Source organism: Delphinus delphis, chromosome 4 (assembly GCF_949987515.2).
Source record: "Delphinus delphis chromosome 4, mDelDel1.2, whole genome shotgun sequence".
Classification (NCBI taxonomy): Eukaryota; Metazoa; Chordata; class Mammalia; order Artiodactyla; family Delphinidae; genus Delphinus; species Delphinus delphis.
This window is the reverse complement of record NC_082686.1, coordinates 71,403,861-71,425,711: the sequence shown is the minus strand read 5'-3', so window position 1 is coordinate 71,425,711 and position 21,851 is coordinate 71,403,861. Positions and strand designations below refer to the sequence as shown.

Here is a 21,851-nt window from a genome sequence, read left to right as displayed (position 1 = left end):
GCCTGACCCTTCTGGCCATGGCAGAAGCATAATTAATGAAAGCCGTTTCAGGAACACCATAAGCAAGGGCTTCAGGGAACCTTGGCCCTCGAAATAAATGATAAGGCACCAGGCTACTAGAAGTGAGGGTCTTGGGCTCCAAGAATCAAAAGGAACAGAAACGGCCTCCCAGTGGGGTGGCACCCCTTGATAATGCTGTCCCTGAACCCAGCCCGGGACCCTTGGTGTGCCAGGGTGCTTCATGCCTTATTCAACTGCAGAGCAAAGAAGAACCTGAATAGTTCACTTTTCCAGTGTCTCAAGGTGGTCACAACACAGGAGTGCTGCCCCCGGATCTAGTGAGCAGTCATGTGGAATAAGGACACTGGAGGAGCCGTTATCTCCTATCCTGACGATGGCTAGGGGAAACCTAGGCAAGCGTGCACGCATTCCTTCATTTATCCGACATACATTTGTAATGAATGGCTTCTAAAAGTAAGGAGGGAAACATGGAGGCTCATTCTAAACTGGAGACGTGTAATAAAGGAGAACAATATCAGAAAGGCTCACAGCCTCCTGGGGCTCGACGCTGGGTGGAGAAAAAGACTTGAAGAATCTACCTTCTGAGGGGCATCGTGCTCTGGAACAAGCCACTCTAGCTCTGAGGCGGCTGGGAGCTGCATCCCCTCAAACTGCTTCAGGAGCCCCATGGCCACTGCCTCAGCAGACGTGGAGTGTAGGAAGCAGTGAGAGCTGAAACAGAGAGTCAAGGAAGACTGAGCATAGAGACAAGACAGGAGGATGGGAGCCCTAACTTCAGGACCCGATACCATACACAGTGATTTATGGACTGAGAGAACACTCACAGCACCCCCAGTCCACTCAGCTTCCTTTCTCATCATCCTCAGACATGTGAGTATAGAGCAAATTACACAGGTCCACACATAGTTTTAAGACTTAGGCTCAAATCCCACTTACTAGCATTCATGGCACTGCTGGTTAAGAATTCTGTCAAATCCTTTCTCTAAACTTCACTTTCTTTTTTTTTTTAAGTAATTAATTTATTTATTCATTTATTTATTTATTTGTTGGCTGCGTCGGGTCTTCATTGCTGCATGCGGGCTTTCTCTAGTTGCAGCAAGTGGGGGTTACTCTTCGTCGCGGTGCGCGGGCTTCTCATCGCAGTGGCTTCTCTTGTTGTGGAGCATGGGCTCTAGGTGCGCGGGCTTCAGTAGTTATGGCTCACGAGCTCTAGAGCACAGGCTTAGTAGTTGTGGTGCACGGGCTTAGTTGCTCCGCGGCATGTGGGATCTTCTCGGACCAGGGCTCGAACCCATGTCCCCTGCATTGGCAGGCGGATTCTTAGCCACTGCGCCACCAGGGAAGCCCTAAACTTCACTTTCTTTAATTGCAAAATGGAGATGACAACACCTGTTTACAAAATAGAGTGAGTCAAACTGCTTTGTGGACTATGAAGACTATTGTCACTCCCGCATGAACTACTATTTCCTCTAGTTGAGTCTACGTGGAACCTGTTCAATCTGATTTCATAATCAGAAATCACGATCACTGTTCTCTCTTTTGAGAACTGATCTTCTGGGAGCCTCTGGTATAATCAGAGTTAGCAGAGAAGAAATAATCCACACTGCGAGCTTTGCCTCCACCGGAGCCCAGCCTGTTTGATCCCATGATCTTCTGCTCTCTCCCCTGGACTCACCACCATCAGGCAGGCCTGTCACATTAAACTTGCCTCTTTGTGAATTCAGATGGCTTCATCCCATGGCCTTCCCATCCATATGCCAAGACCTGGGTTTGTTTCTCGACATATCCCAAAGTTTTATTTAAAAAAAAAAAAAGTACTTACAAGGACTGGGAGGAAACACATGATTTGTTGTTTGAGAGTGTGCTCCTTCTGATGTCAGCATCTAAATGCAAACAAGAGTTAAGGGGAGCAGGAAATGGAAAGGGAGGAGGTAAGGGATAATAATGGAAAGCAGTCCAAGCTATTGGCAGCTAAGCACTCAGGGCAGCAGCTAGGTGCTACATTCTATGCAGGATACGGAGCAGAGTCCAGGTGAAGCTTTACATCCAATTTATAGTTTGGCTCTGTTCAAGTCACAACAGACTGAATTGGTGACATTATGCATAACATTGAGAAGGTCAAAGTGGCTACAACTCCAGGTGGAAACACAAATTCACATGTAGTGCAAAGCAGTGAAGGAGAACATGAAGCATCCTAAGGCAAACAGGGACACACTCTCTACCAAGCAGCAACAAATGACTCCAATTTCTCTCATTCTCTAAATCTCAAGTGCTCTTAAATGATAAACTCTCAGAGTCAAGAACTCTATCTAGCTCTTTGTTTTATACCAGAATCAGTACCTAACACAGAATTTAGGTCACAGAGGTTACTCATTAAATGTATGTGGAATTGAAACTTTGCTTCTAACATCTGACCACTATTGCTATTAACCACTGAATGTGAGAAGTCTTCCATGTCCTTAACAAAGTTTCACGGAAAGACTCCCTTCCTGTCCGGTGGCACAGAGGAAAAAAAGAACTTCTCTATGGTTTGGCAACTCCCTGAAGATGCCTGGTAAACAACAAATTTTCATGGAGCTATTCAACATGATCTTTACTAAAGAACTCTCAAACATAATTTTAGGAACCTACGGCAGACTTTCCAAAGTCTATTCCCAAGAAAGAATTTTGAAAAGGATTTCTAATAATGATATGCCTACCTCTCTAGAGACCTCATCTACCCAAATAATTTTAATGGGGAGAATGTGAAACATAACAGTCATGTTCAAGAAAAGCAGATACTGCCTATTCAAGTCATGAAAACAAGACTGTTCTGATAAGTCTCATCCCTCATTTCCTTTGATGCCTAGTGAAAGACCTTTTCCTAATTAAACCTACACAATGATCAATCTACTGCATTTAAGCCCCTCAATAGAGCGCTAAGCTTACATGACATCATTCTGCAGTTGGCCATGAGTAGCTCAATTGTTCTTCATGTTTCCTCTGTATACATATACGTTTGTATGTACCACTAGATTATAATATCTCGGTGTGAGGAAATGAGATCGTGTCTAATTCTTCTGTTTGGCCCTGAAATACTTAACACAGTGCTCTGTATAACAGCATATTCTCAAATAATATTCCTGAAAAATCAATGTCTTCAAAGCTATAAACACAAATAAGAGAAAAGAATTGAAATCTCTCAGTTTTCATATGCTCTCTAAGCATAGAAAAACTTAAGATAGCAACAAAATCTTTGACTAGCAAATAACAAATCCTACTTCATTTAACAAAGAAATTCATGTATATCATATACTCTCTCTGAATTTGTGCCACTCAAATCCAGTTCCCAATACACTGGCTAGCTCTGTATTCCATTCTAAATAGTGCTAGAAGAGAAGAAAAAACTCTAGGCAATAGTAGACCTTCATAGACCATTGGGTTTGCAACGTTGATTTGAGTAACACTAAACTGCCTTGGATCATATGTAAGTCTTGCCTTGTCCTTAAAATCCTCAAAGAGCTTTGTACATAATAGGTTTCCAAAAAATATTTCCTAAATAAAAAATTGTCTAAAAGCAAAAGGCAAATTTCAGCCTGTTTACGAGTGATAGAAAAGGAAAAACCAGACAAAAATCTTAGACAGATATCTTGAATAAAGAGCTAACCAACATGGTTACTTGAGGGCCAGGCTACGAAAGAAAACATGGCACGCCAGAGAGGAGAGGCGGTTGACAATTCATGGTTGCTGAAAACCGCTGTCTTCATAAAAACTATTCAGCAGTTCTTCAGCCTCACAGAAAGGAAGCCTTCTTTTCTTTGAGAGAAAAAATAACACTCTCTCCTCTTTGGAAAATAAAGTCAAGTCACACTTTATCATGTTTCTTCTTTTTTACAGAGGTGCAGTGATGTCCTGGCTAATCATGAATATTTCCAAGAGTGCAGAAGACTACACGGGTTTGGAAGCGAGGATCTTACCCCAAGAGCGGAGAGGGAGAGGCAGCGCCTGATATCAAAAGGGACATGACACCTGTCACTGGTCAGTACCATGAAGGCCTCGTGGGTACTAGGCCTTTCTGTTGTATCCTGCTCACTCTCTAGTCAGTACAAGCAGATGATTAGGTTAATGTGGTTGGAACACTAGTTGAGGATCTGGATAAAAGTAGACCAGGGTCTAGGATAATTAAGGAGTAAAGAGACAGAAGAAAGCTACTCAACTGAATGGATTAAACATACCCCAAATGAGAGCACTTGAGAAAGAAGTCTGAGAAGCACTCCTTCCAAATAGAAGTTAACATAATTATGAAACTTTTTATCAATTCTTTAACAAGAACCGATTTCAAATGCGCCTGATGCTTTAGATAGGATAAAGCTATTACTACTGACTGGAAAAAGTTCAAAAATATAAAGACAAACAACAACAAAAATAATGACAGGTTGTAAGAAGAATTTTTGCATGTCCAGATACCGGTATTGGGATGATCAAGGAAGAACTGGTTAAAACCTTGGTACCCTAGCAAAATCTGCACATTTTTAAACAAAATAAGTGAGGCACAAGAATAGCGTCAACTTCAGAATCTACTGGCCAATCTGATGTTGCTTTGCAGCCTGTTTTCCTTTTAGCACATAAGGGGATACCCAACACATCCAGAAATCCAACTCTAATGAATGTTCTGTAACTGCTGACTCAAGAGGAAACACTTTAAAATGGAGAGCCACAATTACTCTTGCCTTAGAAGGAGAAAACAACTTATTAAAAGAGGGAAGGTGGGGAGGAGCAACAGATTACCCAAAATATAGTTCATGAACTTTCCTCTTTATATATTGTGCCAGTTTTCAATTTATTGCCTTTCAGCTCCCAACCTGCCCTTCTTTTTGTCTGCTCTGTGATAATGGAGCTGGACTTGAAAACACTGATCTTTTGCCAGCTGGCACAATGTTCACCTTCGGCAGTAGAGGGCGCTGGAGGGACACTGGAGGAGGAACGGGTTTCTCTGGCTGCTGGTGCGCTCCCGTAAGAGGACTCCTGTGGTGCAAGTGACTTTCCCCAGGGTAAGCATGGCTTCAGGAGGCTTTGCAGCAGGGCGCCACTGATGGTACTTTTCATAAGTGGCTTCCCTTGGACCCCTGGGAAAGCTTCCGAGCCGGTGTTGCAGGCCTGGCCCCTCCCATGAACCACTTCCCCCAGCACCCCTTGAGTTCTGAGGCACAGCACCCCCTGGGGGCAGCCTCCTCCTGCACCCCAGAGAATGGTTTCCTGAAAAGGGCTGTTGCCATGGCACCCCTCATGGACAACATGCCCGGACATTCTCTCAGGGCAGTTCTGCACCTTCAGAAAACTCCACCATCCAGTGAGCAAGGAGGTCTGGATCGCAGCCTCGGGGTATGGCCCTCTTCTACCTTTGTTCCTCCACAGGGGGCTCTATCTCAGCCCTAGGGATGGTGACTGCTGCCTATATCTGCTATTCCTGTATTCCTTAGAGTTCTCTTTACTCCTTATGAGCCAGTCTCCCATTACTTCAATCCCCCATCAGAGTTAATAATTCTTTATATTAAATTTTCCCTATTCAAGTTATCATATGGTTTCTGTCTCCTGACTGGACCCTGACTAGGTACATATATGCAGAGATTGAAATTCTAAAAGAAGGAGGATAAAGAAGAATTGATGAAGTTGTAGTGGAAAAGGATGAAGGGAGGAAAAAAACAACAACAAAATCCTAAAACCAAAGACGCTGAAAAGACTGTCTGGAATTGGGAGCCCATGAATGATATCATATCAATTTGGCAGACACCATCAGAAGATACAGATGAAGTGAAAGAAGCCAGACACAAAAGATCACATACTGTGTGACTGCATTTACATGAAATGTCCAGAAAAGACAAATCTATAGAGATATAAAGATTAGTGGTGGACTGGGACTTGGGGTGGGAATGTAAATTAACTATAAATGGGTGTGAGGGATCTTACTGGGGTGATAAAGATGTTCTGAAACTAGATTACGGTGATGGTTGACAACTTGGTAAATTTACTCAAATTTAGTGAGTTGTACACTTAAAGTGGGTAGATTTTGAAGTGTAATTATTCCTCAGTAAAATGTTTTTTTAAAAAGGGAATAGATGTTAACGAATACAAAGCTTTCTATGAATAAGCTATGATCACAAGTTTACATCCACTTTACTGTGAGGAGGAAGTAACTTCCAAAACTATTTCCTTCATAAACACTTCTGCTACGTAAGGTCTACTTGCTGAATTAGGATCTAAGAAAAATGATTACATTAAGCAAAATATTACAATTATGCACAGTATTTATCACAGATGATGTCTATACTACGATGCTTAAGTAATTTTTCCACGGGTGTTATGGATTCTGATAACCTTCCTCTGATAGAATCCCAAGATATTCTTCAATAGCATATATTACTTAAGGTGATCAAAAAGAAAAGCATCTGTAAGCCTCTGGACATGATCAAGAAGACTGCTAATGAGAAGTATACCGACACTTGTTAGAAGGAATTTGGTCCCCAGTAATAAACTTGATTAAAGACCAGAAACAAATGAAAAAGAACAGAAAGCAATAAAGAAACCTACAGTAGAGAAAGATGAATTGTAAATTATGCTTTCAGAGAAAAACAAATACTGTATGCTAACACATATACATGGAATCTAAAAAAAAAAAAAAAAAGACACAGACCTACTAGACAATGGACTTGAGGACACGGGGAGGTGGAAGGGTAAGCTGGGACAAAGTGAGAGAGTGGCATGGACATATATACACTACCAAATGTAAAACAGATAGCTAGTGGGAAGCAGCCGGTGCTTTGTGACCACCTAGAGGGGTGGGACAGGGAGGGTGGGAGGGAGGGAGACGCAAGAAGGAAGAGATATGGGGATATATGTATATGTATAACTGATTCACTTTGTTATAAAGCTGAAATTAACACACCATTGTAAAGCAATTATACTCAAATAAAGATGTTAAAAAAATTATGCTTTCATAATCGGGAATCTGTGTGTAGGAAGTCAAACAAGTCACTACTTTGGAGAGAGGGTTGTTCTGATTGCTTTCCCTCCAAGCCCTCAAAATGTGTTGGGATTGTGGATCATGAGAAAAAGCAGTACTTTAGTTGAAAAATATTTCAAATTCTTGGTGTATAAAAAATGCTTTAAAGCTCCCAAAATGGGTGAAGAAAGGATGCTAGGAAGACCAAATAAAAGTATGCCTTATGGTTAAAGCAGACTGACGACTATGCTCTAACCAAGAAGTACCTGACAGTCAGTAAATGCACATGCAAACGGTTCTGGTTGTAAACACATCAGAAACCAGTTTAAAAGTGACTTAGGGGAATTCCCTAGCAGTCCAGTGGTTAGGACTCAGCGCTTTCACTGCCTGGGTTCGATCCCCGGTCAGGGAACTAAGATCCCTCAAGCCATGTGGCATGGCCAAAAAAAAACCAAACTAAAAAAAAATGACTTATGATTGTTACTTGTCAAGCAAGAGAAGACTGTTAGAATAAATTACAACAGTTCAGGAGTAAAAGGTACCTAATTACTTTTATTTCTCTAAATCTTAATTTAATCTTACACATGTAAATTATTTCAAACTCTAGTGGCTGAAAATATTAACCGTTAAAATTAACTGTTAATTAAAATTTTAAATTAATAAAATAATTAACTATTAATCAAATTAATAAATGCCCTGAATTTTGTTGTTTGTGTGTTTTAAAGCCACTGTGAACAGAAAACTACTACTTTTAGTCAACTCCACCTACAGAAAGTCTACTTGTTTGGATCACAAAGCAGTTACTAAGGCCAAACATTTGCAGCAATAAATCCTAATTGTACACAAAGTACCTAGAAGAGATAGCTTTCTGAAAGTTGGCTCTGCAAATTCAAAACTCTAAAGAGACTCTAAGCTTCATACCATTCTATAGGACTTTTGCTGTCTGAATGTGTGGCAGTATTTAGCTATAGGTTTGAACTGTAATTTCTTCACCTGACCACTCCTTTCTAAACTGTCCACTATCTCCATCAGCCACAATGACCACTTAATCTAAAAGTATCACTGTAGAGAAGGATTAACAAGGATAATCTCAGTGAGGATTACTGGGGTCATATGAGGAAGAAGAAAATGACTACCTGAAAAAATGGTACAAATGAACTTACTTAAAAAAAAAAAAAAACAGAGCCACAGATCTAGAAAACAAACTTACAGTTACCAGGGGGGAAAGGCGGGGAGGGATAAATTGGGAGATTGGGATTGACATATACACAGTACTATATGTAAAATAGATAACTTAAAGGACCTACTGTATAGCATAGGGAACTCTACTCAGTACTCTGTAATGACCTGTATGGGAAAAGAATCTAAAAGAGAGTGGATATATGTATATGTACAGCTGATTCACTTTGCTGTACAGCAGAAACTAACACTTTAAATCAACTATACTCCACTAAAAATTTTTTAATTAAAAAATAAAAAAGAATAAAAGAAAGAAAGAAAGAAAATTAGTATCTAATTTGTTCCCAGTTAGCTTAAGTCCAGTTTTCCCCAGATAGTTCTCCAGACGTTACAGTCCTCATAACCCTGACAGGTATCACAGGTATGTACAAAAGCTGGTGCAAACATTCACACACATGCATGTATGAGCACACCCACGCTTCCAACACAGGCTACCTGAAAACAGCGAGGCCACTGATACTGAGAGTCCATTCTTTGACATGTGAGTCAGGTTAGATCCTTCACTACCATCTGTATAATAATGATTATAAAAGGGTGCCCTTTAGTATTCAGACAGGAAGTAAACTGATGAGAATGACAGTTCTATACCACATGTTCCTGGAATCAGGACTTGACTTTTGCTCCAAAAGATGGCACTGCTTTTAGAAACCTACATCCATAGTTAGGTTCTCACGTTGGCTTGGGAGACAGTTACTGCTGCCTCCCCAAACCAGCCTAGCCTTAAAGACCTCATAAGGCAGTGGTTATCAACCAGGGAGGATATTGTACCCACTGCAGATATTTGGCAATGTCTGAAGACATTTCTGGTTGTCACAACTGGGGAGAAGGGCGGTATGCTACTGGCATCTAGTGGGTAGAGAAGCCAGGAATGATGCTTAACACTGTACAATACACAAGACAGTCTATCACAGCAGAGAAATACCTGGCCTAGAGGTTGACAAGCCATGCCTAAGGTCTTTTCCTTTAAGGATTTCCGTCTGAACTGACTAGAGAGTTAGTTGATTAAACACCTCCTCTGGGGCCACAAATGCAGCAACAGTTTCCAATGGGAGTACACCTCATGCCACCCCCAGGCAGGCTATTTCAAATTTGGCTCCTTTCAGTCTGAACAACTCCCCCTGGCTCCTTGCTTTGCTGCAAGGAACAGACTTTATAGTCAAGTGGACTGTTCCACACTCAGTGAAGTAGCATGTTTTAGATTTACCTTATTATTACCCACATGAAATTCCAACTGCTGATCCTGAGAGAAAGGGCAGAGCCCTCCTATTTTCTTCTAATTTGGAGATCAAGTCAATCACAGACTGTGGTATAATAAAAAATATATATATATTTGGTCTCTGTCCAGTTTCTGGCACAGAGCTCCTATAACCTTTGGAATTTCCTGAGTGATAAGAATGTCTGTTATTCATAATGAGCCCCTTTCCATTATATCCGAGCTTAAGTTAATGAAATGACTCATGGGGACATGCAGATAGCTTCAGGATGGCGTTGGCTGCCAGAAGAAAAAGCTATTTAGAAGATCAGACCTTTTAGCCCCACCTCAGGAACTCAGTTGCCACTGGCCAATGATTTAATCACTCATGCTTACTGAATGAACCTTGATAAAGATGAGGTTTGGAAGGGCTTCCTGGTTGGTGAACATATCGATGTACTGGGAGAGTGGCACACCCTGACTCCATGGAGACGGAGGTTCCTGTGCTCAGGATACTTTGGGACCTTGCCCTATGTACCTCCTCTTCATGTGACTACTCATTTGTATCCTTTATAATAAACTGTAATCATAAGTATAGCGCTTCCCTGAGTTCTGTGAGTCATTCTAGTGAATTATGAAACGTGAGCAGGGAGTTGTGGGAACCCCTGGGTTGGTAGTTGGCCAGGGAGAAGTACAGGCATCCTGGGAACCCCATTGGCAGCTGGCATCTGAAGAGGGAGCCATCTCGTGGGACTGAATCCTAAAGCTGTAGGGTCTGTGCTGACTCCAGGAATTAGTGTCAGAATTGGAATGTAGGACACTCATTTGGTGTCAGAGAACTGGAGAACTGTTGGAAAACCACATACAAAGGAAAAAATGGAGTTTTAAGTGACTATCATTGTTATAAATAGAAATCAGATGCATTGAGGAGAACACAGAAGGAAGACTTCCTGGAGACCTGGAAAAATATGTGTAAAAATTGTATTTCTGAATGGGGAAGAAACTCAGCTACCATACCTGGAGCTGAATGGGTTCTCGAGATTGGCGTAAACAGGAGATCAGAGCCTCATGCAGTAAAAGATCTATTTACCATCATGTTACAATGGAAAACTAGACACAAGTCATCTCTGTAAGAAAATTAGTCTTGGTTCCAGCCATGGGGGAAGAACTTACATCCCTGAACTGCCTGTTTGGTTTTCCATCTGTTCATTTGTTGATTGCACTGACAGGAAGTTGAAGAAATTTATGATTTTCAGGAATGGATTAACCCATTAATCATGGGTTAACCTGATTTAACACAACTGCCTTTCCAGATAAGAGCCCCTCCCCTTCTCTAAGAAGAAGCTCACAACAAGAGTGTGATTCTGCTATGCAAATTAGCGCTGGTAGGACAGAAAATAAAGCTCCACTTTGTAAACTTGATTTTTTTTTTCCTTTTTGCTTTTTCCCTCCCAGTGACTCTTTCTGTCATTTTCTCTTTGGATTATAATAAAGCTCCTTTTAAACACTTTGAAACAATTTCAGTTGTGTTATAGGACACAAGAGAATAGAATTCTAATTTCATGTAGATGTGGGCTAGCTCTGGACTGCTAGTAGGAGGAATTAGAGTGAGAATCTGAGAGAAAGGTGCAACTGAGGAAGAAGCATCATGGTGACATCAATAGCCATCCCACTCCAATGGAATACTTCCTTTTAGTGTTCTTTTCTGCTTAAATTTTAAATAGGCTTTGTTTTTAACAAGAGAAGTTATCTCTTACAACAGCCGACAACATACCATAATGAAGCATAATGAAGACCCCCTGCTTAGGGAAAGCTTCTCAGCCTATGATTCCAAATTAAAAGAAACAATTAATGAAAGTTCCCTTGCAAAGTGTTAATTCATACCTTGGATTTCAAATTCATCAACCTCATCAGCAGAGCCAGAGTCAGAGAACTGTGCTGAATCATGTGAACTGAACTGGGAGCTGCTGGAAGTGACCCGAAAGCCTGTTACATTAAAAAAAAAAAAAAAAAAGTAATAAATAGGACAGAAGAGGTCTCCTACTCTTTCTAGGGTCACAACAAAAGGGACCTGGTATGACTTGAACATAGAAGTAAATAGAACCTTGGCTGGGAGTTATGCTGGGGAAATGGAAACTAGCTCTTCTTGCTAGTTTCCCCTTCTTGATTGATCCCCTAAAAAGTTTCATGTGAGCAGAAAGTACCACTCTGTGGAAAGTGAATCTGGAACCAGTGGCCTTAGTTCTCCTCATATCAGAAACCTATTTTTTGGAAGATATTTCTGATATATATATATATATATATATATATATATATATATATTTGAAAATGGTAAATGCTAATTTTAATAACAAAAGTTGTACTAAATGTACATGAAAGTTAAATTAACACAGTATAGAAGAGAATAGCTTAAATAAGCTGGGATTCACGTATTACAATAACGAAGTTATGACCAAATGAACTGAAGACATGAACAGTTCTCAAAATTCTCTTTTCGGCCTACTTCCAAAAGAAATAGCCAGGCTTTTTTCCTGTGCATAGTTTTGAGCTTTGTCTATACCATATATAGTAGAAAAATAAATTCTTTAGCAACCTAGAAAGTTTATAAAACTCTTAAAGTTTAATTTTCTTTGCCAGACATGCCGATGTTAAACTGACAGCTATAAATTAAAGCTATATAGACAATAGGTATAATACAGAACAAGTTAAGAATACTACATTTACTAGATTTTTCTTTTTAAAAATTACTGTACTTTCTTAATTCCTGTGCTTTGCAATAGGAATAATAGGGACTTTGTTTTCTTAGAAAAGATAATAACATGTAAGAGTATAACACAAATAAGATAATTTATAATATACATGTAGAGGTAGGAAATGGATGAGCTCTAGGACTCTGGTCTGGTAGAAAAAAAGAAAAATTAGAACAACACAGAAAATCTTTCTGACAGCAGAGGAACCCTTGGCTTGTGTATAACATCTCACATGAACATACGAAGACAAAAAAGAAAGCCCACGAGGTACTAAGTCTTATCCCGAAGCCTGAAGAGGCAGGAACAGGCGTTCACAGCCTCACTCACTTCCATACTCAGTCTCCTGGTACACAGGGAGCAGATTCTTGGTGCGGATCTGCTGGCGACGAAGGCGGATCTTCTGCTTCAGTTCCTGGATCTCCCTGTCACTGTCCTCCTCCCCTTCCTCCTCTTCTAGGCACTGGCTCATCATGTTGCACTTCATCAGCTCAATGGCAGCAATCAAGGATTCTGAGATGCTGAAGTGGGCATTTTCCTGGGGAAGAAGAGCGCCAAAAAGGGGACATCTCACTGATTACACTCTTGGAAAGTAGCTTCCAGAATGCGCATTGCTTTCACTCAAAACACCCAGGGGAAATGCTCCTATAATGAAAGCTGATGGCCAGAAAACCTGTTGCATATTCTCTTTGCTCTCGTATCTGGCCATGCCTGGCCTTCCTGTCCCACTTTCCACATAAAAATATGACAGAGAAGAGGTCAGGTCTTTCCTAAAACCATACACTTATATACAAAGTATTAAGGCAAATGTGATGTCTCAAGATAAAGTGCTTTGTAAGCTATAAAATGCTACAGGGACATCATTTATCACATATCTGAGCCTTAGAACAAAATATAGAAGTTGATTCTGGAGACAGTCTTTACCTAAGGTTCCAGGGTCAAGGAAACAGTAATCATGTGACTAAAATTCAATGTTTCTCTGTCCAGGGTAGCTTCTAAGACAAAATCAGTAATATCTCTGGACTCAGTGAGGCGCATAGGCTCCCAGAAGAGCTTTCCAGAGACAGAACTTGTTGAGCTTATCTTTACTGTGACTTACCTGTATTGTAGTCTACACCCATGTTATTGCTGTGTACCCCAAACCTCTTTAGGACAAATGGCACTGGAGCCCTCAGACCAGATCTCCCAACTCATGGGCTTTTCAGTGGCTCCTTAGAGTCCTCACCTTTTCCAGGTCTGCACAGCTGCCAAAGTCTTGCTCAGACAGGTAGCTGATGAGGGACTGTCCCTCTGATGGTCTTCGGAACATGCCTTCTCCTGAGCACAGGTACTGACTGCCCTCTGTGGGAAAATGGAATGTGGATGTGAAAAGCCCTGCTTTGAAAAGCAAATCTTCTTTACAGACAAGCTTCTTTAAGAAGTCTGATGATTTTAACACTGAAGATGCTCCCAAGTCTTCCCGGATAACAGGTTGGAAAGATGTCTACCTTCTACAGGAATTTCTCTGAATCTCGGAATCCCAGAGCACTAAGCCCCTGGGTTAGAGAATGGTGGAATAAATGGAGAGAGCCTGGAGACAACCCTTTGACCACCTAAAGTTAAAGATGACATACTCGTCCTCCTACCCACAAACAAAGAAACCAAAAAACCTGTGCTGTGAGTCAGACAAGGAAAGAAATGGCTCTCCCTGTGGATGATTTCCATGTGGAGCCTATCTTCGGTAATTAAGCCTAGACACTCAAAGGCCTCTTTTCAAGGTCTCTCTCACCCACTCAGAGAGCCATTCCAGCTGGCTCACCAGACATTCACGGTGATAACACCCATAGCACGAGACAGTGGGACCCCTAAGGCAGAGAGGAGCATGAGAAATGGCAGGGTAGTGTGATTTCTGGCACAGGGGTTGAAAATAATGAAAGGGAGGGTGAGACTGTATGGTGTGTACCCTCCACAGAGCTAAGATGAGCTACACAGCTCAGAGTGTGGCAGGCATGGGGGGACCAGAGCAAAGACATGATTGCAGCACTGGCCTTCCTAGTACTCACTTACCATACTCCATGTACAGAGAGCTGGGTGTGCTGACTTCACTGCTTTGACCAGAGTAGGACAAGGGGCCTCTCAACTTCGACTTATCACTGCAGGATTCTAGTGTCAGTGGCCACCAGGGAGTAAAAACACACATGCGAGGTGAGCGACACATACATTCCCAACTTTGGAGTTTCAATATTTAACTGCTCCCATTCCCAATGCCCTCCCGAACAGGAGAGAGGTGGCACACCAACAGGGAACAGTCCAAGAATGCAGGAACATATGGAGGAAGGGAGGTGGGAAGTCGGTATATTCTAAGGGGAAAAGAGAAAACATGACCTGGAATGTGGCAACACAGAGGTGAAAAAGAATCAAATCAAAGTGGATTCATGAATTTAGTTCTCTCTTCTTCCATCTTCTTACCAAATGTTCCAGGAATATCAGCCAATTTCTACCCTCTTGACAAACCAATTTAGAAAACAGTCCTCACATGGAGACAAGCACACTGAAACTTTTCTGATAACTTGACACTAGACTTTAAAACAATATCAGAAGGGTTAAACTCACTAAACAAACACTAGGATATGGCCTCTCTTGCACCTGAAATGTAAATTTGTCATGCCTACAAATTTAACCCACTTCTGAACTGGCAGAACAAAATAACACCCAGCAATGTCCTTAAAAGCAGCATCAAGACAATGTTAGAGAAGCCAAGGATGATGGCCTTGTAACCGAAGGGCTCAGCCACAGGGCTGTAGACCCAGCGTTCCTGGAGAAGGAAGGGAGAGGTTTCATGAGAAGCCTGGCAAAGTAGGAAGTGTCTGGGTAGCAGTTTTCAAGGAACATTGAGAGTTGAGAGTGGAGGAATAGCAGCAGGCATGGTTCACAGGAAATGGAAACTGATATTCTCCAAAGGGAAACACAAAATCCCCAGTGCCACAGAAAGAAGAGCAGGCAGCAAAGCAGGTGGGTGCCTGAGAAGTGAACAGGATGCGCTGGGAGGACTAATGATTGAGCAGCATCCAACCCATTTCCTTGACAGATGGTGCCAATTTGTCAGCTGCTCCTCTCACAAAAAATGCTACTACGTGGTAAGTGATAACTCTGTGTTCCCTTGGTGGTCCTGGCAGTGGGCTCTGCTCCTCACAACAAACCAGCAGTCACCATGATGCCTTGGTAAGAAACCATGATTTGGAGGCAAACTTTGAGGTCCCCAGTCAAACTCAGTGCACAACACAAACTCCAACACCAGAACCTTATTCCTTTACAGCATGTAAAGGCCATCCAGCCTTTGCTCACTGAGCTCACTACCTCCTGATGCTACCCATTCAACTGATCAGCTCTAATTCTTAGAATTTCCTCATACTGACTTGAAATCTGTCGTCTTACAATTTCTTATCTCCTCAAGAACAACAAGACTCTTCTAAACAAAGGTCTCGCAGACTTGTTCCTCTTTAACCTCTTTGCCAAGCTAACACAGCCAGTGGCTTCACCCATTACCAGGAGGCCATAATTTTCAGTTCTCCCTTACCGCTCAGTCTTGCAGACACATTCTAGCATCAATATCTCCATGCATGATGTACCCAGAATGTAACACAATATGCAGTTTGAACAACACTGTGAAAACCAAAGAAACAGACTTAAGTCAATAGAAAAACCTTGTGCAATGGCTGGAATGAGGGGGTGGGGGAGAAATTTACAGGGGAAGGAAGACAGGTGAAAGAAAAAGGAAACAGGGGACTCCAGGAGAGGCAAAAACATGCACTCACATCCAAGACCACAGAAAGAGGAGAAAACACATTCTGGTGTTAAATCATGGAAAATAAAGTAATTTGTAGTAAGTATTCAGTTATAAGAAAAATTCTGCCACTGATTCATCATGATGTCTTAGACAAACAGCAGACCTCAGATTCACCTTTGGGCAATACAGGCTTGACAAGTCTTGATTCTATCTCCTGGATGCTGCTGAGAGACTGAATGAGGCATTTGGAAGTCGTGGGCAAAAAACGTATCATGCAAAACAACGGTATTATTTTACCAACAGGTCTAACCATAACTACAGGACCAGGCCAGCCAGACTTGATTTGACACCAGAATGGAAAAGGAAGTTCGAAACTAAGCAAGATGGTCACAGAGGAACACGAGGAGGTGGGGGTGGGGGCTGGACAGACAGGACTGGCTCCCAAACCTGCAATGGGATCTTCAACTATAATGGTGATACTCCTGGGGCCTCCTGTATGTAGACAGACAGGTGCAGAGGAAAGTCCAGAACACGAGAATAGAGAGTGAGAAAAAGAGCGTCTTCTTATCTAGCAAAGGTTGGGGCTTAACTCCTGAGAGGGAACCCTAGTGCAGAGGGAAAGATGACTCGTACGAGAAGCTGCACATGACCCACACTCCCTCAGATCCTTCTGCTTAGGTTTTCTCTGGCTCCCTTTTCCAATGCAGGTTCCCGCAGTTTCTGGAATCCGCATGGATGCAAGAATGGGGGCAGGGGAGTTTTACATGCTCAAACACTAGTAGCCTGGAGTACAGTAGACTGCTCCAGGAGATGTGAAGTAAGGTCTTCACATCTCCAGGTCTGCTCCAGGAGATGTGAAGTAAGGGTCTAACCCAAGTACTCTTCACATCTACGAAGGCTCATGGGAAGACAGGCTTTGATTGGAGACTTTTGTTCTAACGAGTTCCAATGAGCCAAACCACATTCTTGAGGGGAAAACAGAGACAAAAGTTTGCAATTCAGAAGTTTCAGATGAAGGCCTTAGCTCTCACCTTTTAGAAATTATAAAGAGAAATCAATAGCAGCTCTAGTTGTAAAAGGAAATCTTCCTTTTTTGCTCTTAATTTTTTATACTTTACTTTTATATTTTATTTCTGAGGCTTTTCCACCCAGAACTGGCCTTGAGCACAAATCGGCCTTCTACTTGCTTTTATGGAGATGCTCTTATGAATGAAACCCAACCAAAGCCTGCCAGACACCAACAACCTAGGAAAGATGATAGTAGGGAAATGGCAAAAGCAATGACACCACCTTGGCCATGCCTAAGGTGCTCTCTGCTAGCAGCTGGCGTCTGTGTGAAGGAGGTCCTAGTAGCCAAGGCCTCCTTACCCAACTGCCTTTCAACCTGAACTAGTGATGGAGCAGTCAACCCCACTTACTTGTTTACTAGGTCCCATCACCCCATACTCACTACATCTCTAGTGTTAATAAGGAAACCCTAACATCAGTTTGCCTCTCTCTTATTGTTATTATATCCTGACCAAACTTCTCAGGAATCACAGGAAGGGACGGAATTTAACGGGATTATTTTTAAAGCTCATTAGTACTTTCCCTCTGTCTGAGAGATGCATTTAAAACTTGGACTGTGATTAGTCACACTCTCCTCTGGTGCTAAAGAACCAGTGAAAGAATCCAGGAAAGCATTTACTATTTAGCAATGTAGAAAGGAACAAACATAAATATTCTCAGAGAGATTTCTTAGGTATCCACATTATATTACAAACTTCTCTTTTTCATTATAAGCAATATACTCTTCATATCATCAGAAACATAACTTCTCTTTCTGCCATCTGAAGACCCTTAAGAACAAACTCGCCCTTCCACCTGAACTTCAGGAGGCCACCTTACTGACTACGGGCTGGTGGTTATCATTACCTGGGGCTCCTCTGGAGGCAATGTTGGTATCCGAATGGGAGCGAGTATGGCTCCTCCTTGTTCCACCGGTGACAGTGAGTGTTTGCCCCTCTGAGAAGCTAGACCTGCGAAGGACATTGGACAACTGGCTCTTCCCACCTCCCTCTTGGTCCCCTAGAGAGGAAGCAGCAGAATCTCGCTTCTGGGAGCTGCTGGAGGAGAACAAATTGGAGCTGTTGCTCTCAGCATTGCTGCTGTGACTCTGACAGCTGGCGGTCCGGCCTCGGGGGTCCTGGTTGCCAATGGCCAAGTACTCAGGCCCCTCACTGGCATCACTTGGGGAATCATTCTGGCTGCTGACCCAGGGTGCTTCTAAGGGGCTGGTCAGAGTGCTGGAGCTCATCTCATTTGGGGTCGAGGGGGAGTCCCCGGCTAATGCAGAGATTGGAAGCAGAGGGGCTTGGACGGTTTGATCCTCTGCTGGCGAGACATGTCCTCTGCTTTCTTGAGGTTTCTGGCATGGGCCACAGAGTGAAAAGGAAGTAGATCTTCTTTCTAGGATATAAAAAGAAAGGGAAAGGAAAGGTGAGGTGGAAGCCTTTGGTACCTGTGAAGGGCTTCTCCACAACTAAGGAACAAACTCCCTGTTGTTACTGGGTGCCCAGGACACATGGTGTCACGTCAGAAAAGGCTAAATCGTTCAAGGTAAGCAAAAAATTACTTAGAAGCAGCTAAGTCAAAAGCATAAGCTCTTGGGAGAATGGCTTCATTGCTTATTCGTATGCATTGCCCATCTATAACATGAGCAATAATAATAACACCTACCTCGTAGGACTGTTTTGAGGGTCAAACGAGATAATATATACAAATTGATTACAACAGAGCCTGGCACATGGCAGGCACTGAATAAATGTTAGCTATTATCATTGAAATGCCTTCTGGCAATGCGGATCAGAAACCCAGGGGAAACTAAAAACATCTCTTGCCTCTGTTACTTTAATGATGCTACTGAATTATCTTAGGCTAGTTGCTATATACCTCTTTAAGATTTCCATATTAAGACATGAAGTTTGACAAACTGCATCAACCCAAGGCTCCATCTATAGCCAGCCTGTGAGCACCCACTAAGTCCTCTGCTTTCCAGGCCTGGGGATACATGTCTTGACTACCCCTTGCTGCCCCCATACCTGAGCCATGATGGGGTATGGATTGGTGGAGGCTAGAGAAGGACCCAAAATAGGAATGCTGAGCATAACTGGTTGAAGGGGTGTACGTGGAACCAGGCAGAGCTGTCAGGCTCTGGCTCTTTGTCACCAGCAGCGGGCTCTCATGCTTTCTGGCAAACTACAAAAAAAAACACGTGTCAGAGTCAAGGATAGAGGCCCTCAGAAGAGGAGCACTTAGCACTACAGAAATGCTGGTAGAAACTGGCCTTTGGCAGCAGGCCTGAACTGCAGCCAGGGCCAGTAGATACAGCATAGGTATCCTCTATTAGAGCATACAGCTTTGAAACTTCAAAGTCCTGCCATACACCACAGCTTCTGCACTGGAATCCTAGGTGGTCAGACCAGAAATGCTTATCATGGAGGCAGTACAGCAAAGTGCTTAAGACTATGCACTTAGAAGTCAGATACGCTGGGGCTCAAATCCAGGCCCTATCACTTACAAGTTCTTTGGTCCAAACTTTGGGCAAGTGACTTATCTACTCTGTCCCTCAGTGGCCACCTTTATAAAATGAGATTAATGCCTACTTTATAGAGTTCTGAGGATTAAATGAGATGATGCATGTACTGTGCATAGCACCATGATTGGCACGTAGAAAGTATTCAATAGATGGTAAGCAAGAATCGAAATTGAAAAACCAGGAGAGATAGGGGATCCCTCACAAAAGAAATAGGGATTGTGATTCCTTTCTAGTGGAGGCACTGATATTAGTGACGGGATGAGTGAATTAGAGAGTTAATAATAAGCAACATAAAACAACAAAATTTTCTTGGACAAAAATGATCCTGTGTAACATCAGGCCACACTACATCTGACACCCTATCTATAGCCAGCCTGACTCAAAATCATCCCTCCTCTCCCTAGCATTTTATCAAGCCTGCCCTTAAGGAGGTGCTTACTCAGACTACAGATTTCTTTAAGGATTTAAAAAAATAGACACCTCCCTCCTCAAATAGACTTAAGCTTACTCACAAATAGACATTTTACTTAAATAGGTACTTAATGGTACCTCCTCTTCTAAGATTTTTTGTTTTTGTTTTTGTTTTCAATGAAAGTCTTTCAGTTCACAATTGCCTAAGTGGAGTAGTTTGCTACATACGGTTACATCATGGTGAGGTCTAGGAGGCCAGAACATAAGACACAGATAATTCTTTGGCCACTTTACCATAGATGCATCAATCTGAGCCAGGAGACGAGGGTTGTTCTGTTCCACTGCTTCTAGGCATTGGAGCATGGCCGTGACATGGGAGTCGCTTAGCAGGAAAGCAGTATCTGGGGAGAGAAAACTACCGCAATGATGGAGCCCATTAGGGAGAACTTCAGCCTCCCTGTATGGCCCTGGGAGAAGCTCAGGGAAGGAAAGAGGGAAAAGGCAAAGATGACTTGAGGAGAATCATACCACTGTGGACAGAGGGGAACTAGGGACAAATAATGTACAGAAGAGGCTAAATCATGTGCAGTATAGCAGAGGCCATGACAAGAGGCTTCAAAATCAGAAAGACTCAGATTTGAACTCTGGTTCTGGGTGACTTTGGCCAAGTCACCTAACCTCCTTGAGCTCTGCTTCCCTGATTGGAAAACAGGGGTATCAATACCCAACTCTCAGGGCTGCCGTTAGGTATATATGTATAAAAAATATATAACAGTGATTGGAATATAGGAAACTCTCAGTAAACAGTAGTTACTCTTACTGATTTGCGTATATGGGAGTAGGGAAATACCTTAGCATAAAGCTTGACTGCATTTTACATAGCAAGTTAGAGAGAAGACTAGATACATGTTTCTGATTAGAATCTCTATGGCATCAAGTAAAAGTATGAGACCCTGAGGTAACAGTGGGTCTATAAAGGAAGAGTAAAGTAGAAGAGAATGAGGAAGTACATGTACCAGTACTGGCTATGTGACCTCTACCCACCTGTGTAGAATTTTCTGATATACTGTCTATCCCCCAGCAGAGGTCGGAGCTGGGCTGAGAGACAGTGGCACTGCAAGCTATGCTGCAGCCACAGCTCCGCAACGGCACGCTCACTCATGCCGTCAGTGCTGCTCTGGCCGTTCTCCTGCAAGTTGATGAACTAGGAGGCAAAGAAGCATGAGTCAAAATATACATCCAGGGCTTCCCTGGTGGTGCAGTGGTTAAGAATCCGCCTGCCAATGCAGGGGACATGGGTTCGAGCCCTGGTCCAGGAAGATCCCACATGCCGTGGAGCAACTAAGCCCGTGTGCCACAACTACTGAGCCTGTGCTCTAGAGCCCGTGAACCACAACTACTGAGCCCAGGTGCCACAACTACTGAAGCCCGCACACCTAGAGCCTGTGCTCCGCAACAAGAGAAGCCACCGCAATGAGAAGCCCGCGCACCACAGCAAAGAATAGCCCGCTTGCTGCAACTAGAGAAAGCCCACGCGCGGCAACGAAGACCCAACGCAGCCAAAAATAAATAAATAAAATTTAAAAATATATACTTCCTCGTAAATCCAGCAAGATTGAGGCCTAATGACCTGAGAACTAAATTGAGACAGGTAAGAGGAGGTAATCAGAGATATTTGCCCTCCAGCTAACATCTACAGGTTATAGAGGAAGGAGAGGGAAGGAAAGGATTAATGTCTCCGCTGCTGCTTTGGGCCACTAGAAAGGGACTAAGCAGTTAAGACGTGATATGCAGCTCCTGGAGAGGACAAAGCTGCTGCGTCTGTCTCTTTATGTTGTAACTCCAAAGAGGCATCTATTCTCCGGGTATTCAGAGGAAGAATGAACTTGACATCTCGCCTTCTCTCACAGAGTCCTCTA

At 42.6% G+C, this 21,851-nt stretch overlaps 1 protein-coding gene and 1 pseudogene across 3 annotated transcripts in view; one reads left to right on the top strand and one right to left on the bottom strand.

Annotated features, from left to right (window-relative positions):
- Positions 1 to 21,851, bottom strand: part of RUBCN (rubicon autophagy regulator) — a 57,287-nt gene that overhangs the window by 7,465 nt on the left and 27,971 nt on the right. Inside the window, exons 4-14 of one of the 3 annotated variants that reach the window (XM_060010835.1) lie at positions 20,977 to 21,136; positions 20,227 to 20,333; positions 19,025 to 19,181; positions 17,859 to 18,392; positions 14,225 to 14,320; positions 13,404 to 13,519; positions 12,509 to 12,716; positions 11,316 to 11,417; positions 8,675 to 8,749; positions 1,844 to 1,904; positions 600 to 732 (exon numbers count right to left, since the gene is read on the bottom strand). In XM_060010835.1, the coding sequence (XP_059866818.1) occupies positions 600 to 732; positions 1,844 to 1,904; positions 8,675 to 8,749; positions 11,316 to 11,417; positions 12,509 to 12,716; positions 13,404 to 13,519; positions 14,225 to 14,320; positions 17,859 to 18,392; positions 19,025 to 19,181; positions 20,227 to 20,333; positions 20,977 to 21,136 (1,749 nt within the window). The remainder of the gene's footprint in view (positions 1 to 599; positions 733 to 1,843; positions 1,905 to 8,674; positions 8,750 to 11,315; positions 11,418 to 12,508; positions 12,717 to 13,403; positions 13,520 to 14,224; positions 14,321 to 17,858; positions 18,393 to 19,024; positions 19,182 to 20,226; positions 20,334 to 20,976; positions 21,137 to 21,851) is intronic. The other 2 variants (XM_060010833.1, XM_060010834.1) reach the window with 2 other exon arrangements.
- LOC132424117 (endoplasmin pseudogene) lies at positions 4,048 to 4,868 on the top strand (annotated as a pseudogene).